The 12,631-nt window shown below is 34.6% G+C and overlaps 1 protein-coding gene across 1 annotated transcript in view; it reads left to right on the top strand.

Annotated features, from left to right (window-relative positions):
* The window catches only part of LOC149783515 (uncharacterized), an 89,025-nt gene extending 76,657 nt beyond the window's left edge, over positions 1-12,368 (top strand). Inside the window, exon 18 of the mRNA XM_089932859.1 lies at positions 12,181-12,368. Within this exon, the coding sequence (XP_089788985.1) occupies positions 12,181-12,368 (188 nt within the window). The remainder of the gene's footprint in view (positions 1-12,180) is intronic.
* The last annotated feature ends 263 nt before the right edge of the window (positions 12,369-12,631 follow it).

Raw genomic sequence — 12,631 nt, 5'->3', positions numbered from 1 at the left:
GATTTTGACCACGCACAGGATTTTGCATGTGATGAGTCTCAGCAACGCACCAACGATGTATTATCTTGAAACGGAACAGAAGGGGCCAGCAACCCAGGGTGGATTTCTCTGTGAGGATTGCAGGTAATTCTCGAGGCACTTACTTGACACACGTTTGAGTATTAACACGAACTTAAAAGCCAATGCAGCATCACCCAGATCTCTAAGGCCACGTCACTAACGTTCCCGGTCGCTGCATTGGTACGATGCTAAATTTGTTTTTCACAATCAATGTGCTTGAGACTTTCACTAGTGACTTTGCTGTTGTCAGGGGAATGGTGATCCGAGAGAAAACAACTCTGGACAGTTGCAACATACATTCGACGCGTGAGACGGCCAAGTAAACGAAGTTTGGTTACTCGATGCGATCATCATGTTTTTGATGTGATGGTGTCAATCTTTGTGCGCCTTGGACTGTTATCGTGTAATGCAGACAATTGGTGGACGATTTATAAATGATCGATTTGTATCCTGCGGTTGGCTTTAGTGCCGGTTCAAGTTCGATCAGTTCACGTATACGATGCCGTTGAGGATGAGCGTGAGAGACTCGTCAGTGTCAGGTATGCTCACGTGTATACTGACGACGAGTATTCTATGGACGATACAACAGTGACACTCTGTTGGTGGCGTTGCGTGATTGTTATTACGACAATGTTTTTCATTGTCGGAATATTCTGCGTACCCAGTACTCTATTAATCAGCGATGCAAAACACCATGACGGAGTACTCTAAATTGCCAAATATATAGTTGAACTGGAAGATGAGGGTAGTGTAACAATGACTTATATATTTCTCGATATTAGCATCAAAACAATACAACATTAAAAAAATTAATATCTATCCTGTTTTCCTCGTTAACTCGCCATACCCACTTAATTGCAAATAAACGAATGAACAAACAATTCAGCAGTATAACTATGCAAATCTGCCCAGAGAACAGATGCATAAACCTTTGAAAGTTTGACTAACAAATTAATATATTCTTTTTCACTATTTAAAGGGTCCGTATATATATATATATATATATATATATATATATATATATATATATATATATATATATATATATATATATATATATATATGTGTGTGTGTGTGTGTGTGTGTGTGTGTGTGAAGGAGACAATAACTTAGCTTGGGATTAAATTAAAAATGTTTACAAAGTATATACATGCAATAAGCACATATTTCTTCACAGATAATAATTAATTCTTTGAACCAATCTCTAAATAGAGCTGTGTTTTTTTTCAGAAATGTGCATGAGAATATAATTTATATTTAGGATCAATTACTGTAATTACGCACAATAATCGATCTTTAAGGACATGCATTTTAATATTCCACTTATACGTAGGCTGTGGTTTAATCAGAAATACATTTTATTTTGAGTGTGAAAATAAACTCAAAAGATAGGATCAATTATCTTAACAGCAACAATGTGTTAACAAAAAGCAGAAATTACCTCTAATTGACAAATTGCACTGGTCTACAAGCTTTTATAAATGGTCTGCTTCAGAGATAAAATGTAATATGTATTATGGATTCTGATGAGTTGAATTCAAATATGACAATTAAAGCAACTGATTGGTTACTTTTTCCAAGATATTTGAGTTTTTACATTTTACGTCTATGTATATTGTTCATGTAGAGTTTTAATCATAAATTGTAATCCTAGGTCTATTCGTGCGTGTATGGAAGCTTTACATGACATAATTTCAGCTGTCATTGATGTTACACGTTTTTTTATAAAAGAGCAAAAGGGTTATATAAATAAATGTATTATTAAGCAAACGGTAAATGACTATTATATATATATATATATATATATATATATATATATATATATATATATATATATATATATATATATATATATATATATATATATATATAAGTACATAGTTTAGTCCTTATTCAGCGTCTAGTCGGTGCTTCTTGGTTTGTCGCTTGTATTCATTACATGGAGCTCTTGTCACTGTCCAGCAATAGTCTACAAGCATAGATGGGCTACATTTGCCTTGATAGCGTGTAGCTCTTGTTGCAATGTCCTGGTAAAATCGCTCGCCGTGCTCGTCGCTCAGTGCTCCGCGGTTCGGTGGAAACAGATCTAGATGAGAGTGCAAAAATGTACCTTTATTGACACGTTGCAACAAAGGCATTTGTATGATTTGAGGGGTTTTTCGACCAACTCCCTGTAGTTGTCTGCCTTGGTGTTTCCAGGCAACTTTGTTGACACTAACTGGAAGACTTTCCATGCCGTATTATCTCAATTGTTCAAACAATTACGGGGCATCACTTTCACTAAACCGAAATTAGTCCTTTTGCAAAATCAAAAGACTGACAAATAAGAGAGCACGACACTGCATGTTTTCTTGAGTTGATATAAGGCAATTTGTTCAGTATAGTGATGTAAGCTTACTTATGAATGCATCATCCATGACTTCTGGGAATAACATGATGCAATTCATATCATGTATGACGCAATAACAACTTCGAATTGTATCACTGATTGTTTTGCTACAAAGCAAGTACTGTCCAAACCCAGTCATACATTTATTCATAGATCTAGTCAAAGAAGTATTGCAGTCATATCTGGTTTAAATTGAGATCCCTTCCCTTTATAACTCACTTATCTTCCGCCATGCCCAAGTCAAGACTCGTAAATGCTGACCAAGTATTATATCATTAAAACTATAGCCAATTAACAATTTTAAGCATTATTTGTGTCCTCAGTTACCCAGAATTGGTCATATTTGACTACCTTTATCTCGGAAGCATTTTGGCTGTAGACCAAAACTCGTTTACGGTCTGTATAGGATTGAAAACAATTTCGATTACTGACTAATAACATTTTTCATATGATGATAGCACCGATATGTAAGCAAGATCTTTGTTGCAACTACTCAAATTATTTCATAATTTAATTTTGAATAATTTCCAATATAAGATTATGGTATATGTATCGCATGATGAAAATACCATTGTTACTCGATAAGATCCTCCAAGGTAGCACAATAATGTACTTTAAATAATATTCGAATGTTTGGGTGATTACGTTATTCACCTATATTTATGTCGTTGTGTGTTATTAAAGGTGTGTAATATTGGAAAATATTATATGGGTATATAAATCGAAATAGGATCCGCCGTGGCGCAATCGCTAGAATCTCAGATTCGCGACCAAAGTTATGCGAAAACCAGTCCTGCAAAGGAATCAGACCCCAGTTGTGCCACCATAGTATGTTATCGGGCATTTATTTTACTCCAGCTGAAACGGCATAAATAACCTACATGCATTCACGTACCGCAAAAAATATCAACCAACCCAATATAATTCTAAATGACTATAGCCATGTGATAAATTCATATCCTTGAAACAGTGAAAGTATTTATATAGACATCTTAATTTTTATTTATTTCGATATCAGATGCTTTATTTGATAAGACGGTCTTGGACGTCCCTGATGTTTTAGATTTAAGACCATTTCTCAGCGCAATATAGGCTGTAATTGGCGGCCGTTATAAATGGTTGAGTTAGAAAAATGGAAAACACAGGCAAGAATAACCAACCCATGGGAAGCTACATGTAGATTTCTTGCATGCCCACAACAGTAGAGCCTGAGATTCGAGCCCACGCGGACAGAGATGAGATGGCGGTGATCGGTAAAGGCGAGCGGGTTAGACCACTCTGCCACAGGAGACTCCTGGGATGCCAAAGTCACATAATGACGTACGCAATTTTGTTGTTTTAATTCTTTCTATCAACAATTTGGTGTAACTGCCAGATCATAGACGAAAATAATATACTTCAGCATTCGACCTTTGTTGACGATCACGTTGTAGAATATTACAGGACTTTACCCTGCATCAATCTAACAATCATTGATGTCACAATAACATATATCTAAAACATATTGCACCTTCAGTTTGACCACTTTCTGTTTGATAGAAAACATTGATTGCTTATGTCGGCATTTGTAGAGTAATTAGAAATAGAGACTCATTTAGTGTGCAGATGATTTAAGTGTCCTGTTGGACTCTGCATGCATCACAATCTAAGAAGATTTGTTAATAGAAGAAAAAACAAATAATGATAAAAGCAATCACCTATTCATCGGACATGTTTCTTTGTTGCGCATACAAACACCCGCCGCCACACCTTACAAACGTTGACTGAGACATGTACAGGGTACATAAAACTTCCCACTTTTCAAAACTTATTCCTTTTTTGTATAAAACACAAAGATTTGGCTATCCATTAACAATTTACTCTTTCAAAATACCGTAACAATTTCGAAATTGTATCTCATTATTAGAAAACATTGTTATATACAAATTTTTATACCGACCCCAATAGATAAGTCAAATCCTAGGTTTATGTGGTCAGCCTCTTAGGGTTGTTTTAGTACTAACTTAATATGGATGTTGCAATATTTAATACCTCTGTCTTAATGCAACCTTTAAAGATGTTCAGGATTTAATTGCTTCTTTTAGCATGAAATATTAAATTATGTCCCATAAATCTATGTTACCCACCAAATGGCGAATATAAATAAGACAGCACCAACGGGCGAGCTATGGACTGCAAACAATTTTAATAGCAAGATAACAATCTTATTTTACTTACTTGTTTCGTTTGAATTTAAAAAATCCACTACCATTAGTAATAACACAAATATGGCAATTGCTAGAAATTAAATTGGTTTGTTAAACATTACCAGAAAATTATATTTTAAAAAAGATACATATTTTTATATGGCAACTTTATTTTAAATTAAATTTTCATTAAAATTTAAAACCTGAAGTTGACAAATTTTGTTCTTTGGCAAAATGTCTCCATTCCTTTATTTTGAACATCAATGGGTTTTATTAACAGGTGTGAAGTAATTAAACTTGGGCCTGTCAATAATAGGTAACACCTGAAATCTGGTAACTTATAAATACACTAGTTAAGGGTACTAACCAAGGAAGGGTATAACGAGAGGAAACAAGCTTGAAATATTCCACATGAAGGGGTCACATATCTGACAAATAATGCTCTACCAAGTTCCAGTGCTGCATCTGTTCAAGTGACCAGAAGAATAGCTGTTTTCATAGAACAATCTGGCTCCATGAATTGTCGATCTGCTTTATAGACAAAAATTTATCTTCATAGAACAGTACCGGCTTTGTGAATTGTGCATCTGTTCTATTGACAAACTTCGTCACTGTATTAGCTAAGTATCAGTTTTTATTAACATAAGTTGTCATAATAGAACATTCCTGAGATAATGATTTGTAGATCTGTTTTATGGACAACAAATGTCTTCATAGAACAGTCTCATTCTCACAAATTAACTTCACCTGTTACGTGGATAACATCCGTCTTCATGGAAGAGTTGGTGCTTATTGATTTGGGAAACCTTTCTGGACAAATGTTATCGTAATAGAAGCGTCCCATATTGGCAAAATAACTTCACCTGTTTTGTGGACAAAATCTGTCTTCATAGAACATTTACTGCGTATTGATTTTGAAATCTTTCTTGGACAACAGATGTCATAATAGGACAGTCCTTACGTATTGAATTAAAGATATGTTAGATGGACAACGTCTTCATAGAACAGTCTCAAGTTAATGAATTGTGTATCTGTTCTGTACTTGCAAAATAGTTTCTAATGTCAGCAAACGCAGTATCCTCGTTCATGTAAGATTAAAATGCATATAACAGTGTATGATTAAGCTAATGCACATAATGAAGGAGCTGTTTGTCCCAGCTTTGCCACAAACGATATATTCCCCAGAATGTCACATTACACACCAGCCGCAACTCACATATATACCTGCTATCTGTAGTATCTTCTTTTGGAAGGAACATTTGCATTTAACGTGATGCAATTCTTGGTATTTTTAGCATTTACACGTATTAGTTATTATTTCTTTTAGTTAAATTAATCATAAAAATGTCAGATACAATTAGAAGTAATAACAGTCGGTATGGTTCTCAAACATTTTGTTCTTTTCCTTGTGGCTTGTGTATCTGTGTGTACTGCCTATTTATTGAGTACAATTATTCATGAATTTAAAAAAACGAAAACGTGTTAATGCTACCAATTTGTGTATTTCTTTTTCTTTTGGTTTTATTTAAACCATATTGGTTATTGATGGTTTTTATGGCATTTTCTCACATTATTGGCTAATCTCTTTTTACAACGACACACCAATGTAGCCTACCCGAGCAGTTCTCGGTCGGTATCGATTCCACGACCAATGGATTACGAGTCGTACCTTTTCCCAACTGGTCGCCAGCATTACAAGAACAATGCATTACAGTAAATAATTTTATGGTATTGAGTGAACAGTAATTTCACTACTAGAGATTGCATGAAGACATCGTAGCTACATGTCTTATATTTTGCTTCCGTGAAGCAGTAAATTTACAAGTCTTGATATGAACGTGTTAAAATTAAATGAAGTTATTGTCAGTATTCAAATTTCTACGATCTTTAGTGATTAAATTAAGCGTCCTAGTGAATCAGGGATCACGCGAATTCAAAACAAGTTCTAGTCATTTCGCAAAATCGCTGATATCATCATCTTACGGCAAGATATACGATTTTGTTAGACTTCGTGAAATCGCAGATATCATAATCTAATTTAACACATACGCGTTTGTTACACTTGCTATGTGAAGGCCTTCTTTGGGTTGCCTATTTAATTAGATTCTAATGTTGCATGGAATAAAATTCAGAATACAAACAGAGGACCTACATTTCAATTAGGTATATATTGCATGATTGTGTTTTTCTTAGTTATGCTGATTACTTGATTGGAACGTTCTATAAAACACACACACACACACAGACAAACACAGAGAAGGTATTGTCAGAAATAACTGGAAGCACGTTCTATTCTGCAACGAAAGGGTATTTTGAGGATCGATTTTTGTGTATTATGGAAGAGAACATGACGACGGTTAGATGGTACATTGCAAGTAAAGTGCTTTGCACATAGACACACAACGAGTTAGGACCATTTTCTGTTAGAACCAACTTGCCATAAGATGTATTCTGTTGAAAACGTAATGTCCATATAACCTTAAATTCAGCAGTACCCATAAACGAGTTATTTTAAAATGGCTGTCATGACAACTAAATTTGATGACTCGGCACCGTTTTTTTTGATCAACTAGGCATCATTAGAAGTCTTGGTGTAAACACCACCCCGGCATTATCATCCATCCAGGAGGAGCAGTAATAATAAGATTTTGTTTTAAATGGCCGCCACAGTGGCAATATTGAAAGTTTTATCATCTAGGATAAACTAGATTTATGAAATCGTGTTGATATGACCATTTCTTCAGGCGGATTAGCAGTAGCAAGATTGTTAAAATGGCCACTGTGGTTATATTGGATGTTTGAACTGCACCATTTTCATTATGTGTAAAGTTTCGTGGCAATCCTCCAAGGAATTTAGAGGTAGTAGCAACAGCAAATTTGTCCTAACGGATCTCAGATGAAATGCAATCTTAAGCAGCACTAAGTTCTTTCATGACAAACTGGACCTCGCGATATTACATCGCAAGCATTTAAGTAATCGCGATAACATGTGCTAACAGATAGACATGTCATCCTGTGTTGGTTTAAGCAGTGGCTGCAATACTTAAATGATCTTGACATTCTATGTTACTTTACATACATTCATAAATCCCACTCGTATCATGGGTGGCAATTGTACAAGGTATACATCAAAACAACCAACCCACATAGCAGAAGTTGATTAAGTTTCTAAAACTTGGTTCCAAAGTGTAGATAAAAGACAAGCCATTTTCAATTACAGCAGATTGTAAATACATAACATATATCCAGCCACAGAAGTGGTCATCAAACTTTTTCCATAAGCAATCGGTTCAAAAGTCTTGAGTCTGTGAGCATTCCTTGTACTTCATATAAACATTATTCCAATGAAGGGATTGGATGCAAAATATTGTCAAGAATTCACGACTTTTTTTTTCTTGACTGCCAATGGTTGAAACCAATATTCTTTAGTGATAACAATATTTTCAAATTACCCGCTGTGGTAGATGTATTAGATATCACTTGTGCACCATTTTCATTTAGACCAACTAGACATTCGTCTGACATACACTCAATTTGGAAATGACTTTTCAATTTGGCAGAGTAAAGATAAAGGTTTTAAGACGGGTGCCATACTGGATGTCAGATCGACACCATTTTCATTTAGTTTTAACTACACATCGTAAAAAGTATTTTAGTGAACCTATAAGATCAATATGAGCAGGCAATCAATGGAAGTAATGATTTTCCATGTGGTGGCCATATTGAACAGATCAGAACCATTACCAAGAACAAAAAGACATCATAGGAAGTCTTCTGATGAAAACAACCAAGACAACCTCTAAGTTCAGGATGAACAGAAATAAGATTTTCAAGATTGCTATTATGGTGGCAATACTGGATGTCAGAGCACTTTCCTTTAGGACCAACTGGCTTATTTGGTAAATATGTGTGTCAAATTTCATTCAATTGGTTGTAACAGTTTTGTGGTTTGAGGAACTTGCAAAGATTTGATTAGTACTCTTGATACATTTCTATATTATGTTTACATCTGGCACATTTAGAGCATACAACTAAATAATATATGTTTGCTTTAAGGCAGTCAGCCCTCATTTGCTTTGATGTACATGATGATCCTACTTGTGCTTTCTGCTTACTGTGTAATAGGATCAGTGATAGTATGTACTTATGATGCATCATTGGTGTTTTGCTAAGCAGAACAACCAAACCAAGTCTGAATGAGTTTTGTGCTGTACTCTTCATTTTCAAAGCAATGTGAAAAATAGTTGATGTAAAATATGTATAATTAAGAATAAAAAGTAGTTGATCATTTACTTTTCCAGTTGTAAGATGCTTAAAATGAAAAGGATATTAAACATTGCTTGGAAACAAAGTCGAGTGAACAAAACCGTTTGCTGGTGTTTGCATCAGAACAGTAATTGCTGAAGCTGAGAGTGAAGATGCCAAATGTATGCAAATAGATTATGCTTATATATTGTGTTGGATGGCAATGGCGTACAATGTGGCATGACTCAAGAAGCCGACTGTTCTAAAATACACCACTTAGCAGTGTGTAATGGACTGAATGATGGGACTGAATAATGTATGCACCTTTCACATTTGTGGCAGAGAAAAACCAAAGAGGAAAGAAACATGACTGTACTGCATTTAATGATTTCAAATTATCATTTTTTGAACAAGTAACACAATGTGAAACAGATAATGAAAATAAAAGATTTATAAATAAAGTTCATTTGCATCAAGCCTTCATGTGGGCTCTATATTAAATAGAAAAACAAAACTAAATAATATGAACATCTTTAAGCACCGTACTTGTTTACTGTAATACGTTTGAACCATATAACTACAACTGTTGAAAAAAGGCATGCCTCAACAAAATTCTACATTTTTTCTGTATAAAAGTAAATCCTGTTTTTAATGTGGCTAAATAAAAAAATCACGGCTTAAGAATGAATTATTTGACGTGAAAAATTCAGACCACCTCATATCCATGTTATGAACTCTGACATTGTGTAGATTATAATCAGGTCGATATGAGTATCTTTCCAGTGACAGCTGGTTTACAACTAACCAATGACAATGTTTGACAAGCAGTCTATTATGCGAACAATGAAAACTGCATATTTTGAAGTCAGCAACCAAGCATTATTTTTATAGCATGAGCATTTGTCAGTTTTCAAAGTAAAACATAACACGTATTTGGTTTGAATAACGTGGAGAACTGTCTTGCACACAATTAAATTAAATCTTAGTGGTCAATAGTAATGTTTTACTACTTATAATAAACTAATGAAGAAATTAGCTTAAATACATGAAGAATTGTTTATGAGTTTTCAGTGACAAATCACACAATGAGATCTGGAAATTGTTTTATATTTGATGTTACTACTGACAGCTTATACCATTTCACATGACGACGGCAATCAAAACTCTGGCCACAAGCGATACTCAAATTGGCATGTGATGTCCACTAACGTATTGTGTCCATTCCAGCTTTTTATTCACAAGAATCTGAATAATACTTTATATTCTTCCGTGTTGATTATTAACACTTTTCAAGAAGCTTATTTCCCCTTTTGTCTTCAATATGCACCACTTGCTGGACGCCATTAAAAACAAATCTAAAATAAACAGTTTGATCCGACGGCACATTTTAAAGCATCTGTAAAGTTAATCTGGGTACCTGAGTAATTTCTCTAATCTTATATGAAACCTGGATCCAATAAAACACACGAACAAATGCTCTGGATTATTCGGTATTGATCATTTTTCAGTAGTCTTTGCTTGTATGCCCTAAGTCCATAGCTTTGTTTACCTTTAGCATAAAATGGTGACAGGTAAGCTGGTCATGGCTCTTCCTTACATAAAGCATCATACCCAATTTGACTGCAATCAATACTTTACGACATTTCAAAAATGTGGATTCATAATTGAATGTACTTTGTGACATTTCCAAACCAAGGGTTCTTAAATGACTTTACTTTGTGACATTTCTAAACTGTGGATTTATAATTGACTTAACTTTCTGATATTTCTAAACCGTGAGTTCATAATTGACTTTACTTTGAGACATTTCTAAACTGTGGGATTATAATTTACTTTACTTTCTAACATTTCTAAACCACTTCAAGACTGCAAGGAACAGGTGCACACTCCAACTGTTTTCTTCCATGTCAGGCCGTATGTCAGTATGAGAAGAGATGTTGCCAGAAATTGTTTCTAGAGGTGATCTTCAACATCTACTTCCAGAGGTGTAATCTTGGGGTGGGGGCATTGACCACTGGCAAATAACATCTGATGATTGACAACATTATTATAGAGTATATGCATACTTAATTGAAACCAAGCATCTAATGACTTTGAATCACAAACCACAGCTTGCCAATTAATATACAAGAATAAGGTATTTGCATACCTAACTGAATCTGATCAGATGACAAATATTTGTAGCTGTTTCTTATCACTCCATTTCTTCAAAGTCTTTTTGAAACTAATATGATTTATTGGAGCACCTTATATCTGTATAATCAACCATTTGTTTACATTGGTAAATGGTCATTTTCTTCTGAGTAGTGTACATTCTTCTTTGAGAAATGAGTCACAGTTTGCAATCATCATTTAAAATAATTGGCAGAACCACTGAACAGATCAGGGAATTGATGTTTAGGACATCCAAGAAACATAATTTTCCAGAATTCATACATGTTGTCCCAAGGATCTTTTTTGGCCATGGATTACATTTTCTTTTCAATGACTAAATTAACAGGTGCCAATCACTTTCTGAGCTATGTTTGGTTATTGTAAAACATGTGTTGGACCTATGGAAAACAACTGTAATGTAGGTTTCTCACTCTTAGAAACAATTTACAATTTTGCTAACATCTTCATATGAACTGTGTGAAATCAAGGTACCCTGGCATATATTTTAACAAACCAGCTTACTCTGAGTACAAGGAATGTTTAAATGAATCAGCACTTAGTCTCATTTGCATGCATTAATTGATAAATATTAGACTTACACATAAAATTGAATTTACTATTTGCATTTTTATCAATATTTTGTTTGGATCAGTACCTAAAGACCATACCTACATTGATGCAATGTCCTTTCCGCCTCTCAGTTCCAATCAGCCTGTATCAGTCAATTTCCAAGTATCATACCATAAATGTCAGAGTATCATACAATAACCGAGTTACACAAATCAGGCCAGCATCAACCCCAATACCAGAATTCCAGCAGTCTGTATCTAAATGCCGTAAGCAAGTTGGTGGTGGTGCTAAAGACAGCACAACAAAATAACAGCTCACCCATTCCGCCAAATAGACCTAAAGGCAAGGAATTGTACCGTATACACCCTGACGATGATAAATTTAAAGTGAAAGAGTGGGCTTGCAATGGATATATGTGGTTCAATAAAGGTGGCAATAGTATTCAAAAATAGAACCCATCATTATTTGCTCCATGCTACAAATCTGAGGGTCACTCCAAAGGTACCGTCAAGTTTCAACAAAGAGATTACATGAGCAAAGACATCGGTTATTATATAAAATCATTATATCTTCCAGGACCACATGGCAACGACAAAAATGAAAACTCAGCTGGATACATAAGAACACTGTCTTCAGTTTTACAAACGATCATAGAAAAGGCTTCTCTTCAACATATGAGTGACATTTACAAGCGGATTGCAAGCAGAGATGTACCAGGTGTGAACCAATGGGTGATGAGCCCAAGAAATTCCAAACAAGCTTAAAAAACATGAAATCTTTATAATTCGAAACCAACGGCTTTGACACGATAGAATTTGCAACTGGTATACCACATCGAAGCGGCAAAGGATGACATCACTATAAATTACCCATATACGATTTGTATTACAGTCCATTCAGATATTCTGTCCAAACTAAACAAAGTTTTATTCATGAAATCCAATAAACCTGTACAGTAGTTGTATGATACAATGTTTAACATAGGTGACTTTTATGTTTCCATACTTGATTGTTCCAATGTAGTGTA

Source organism: Sinohyriopsis cumingii, chromosome 14, assembly GCF_028554795.1.
Source record: "Sinohyriopsis cumingii isolate HCF-2022 chromosome 14, ASM2855479v2, whole genome shotgun sequence".
NCBI classification, from domain to species: domain Eukaryota; kingdom Metazoa; phylum Mollusca; class Bivalvia; order Unionida; family Unionidae; genus Sinohyriopsis; species Sinohyriopsis cumingii.
This window is presented reverse-complemented; position numbering and strand designations above follow the sequence as displayed.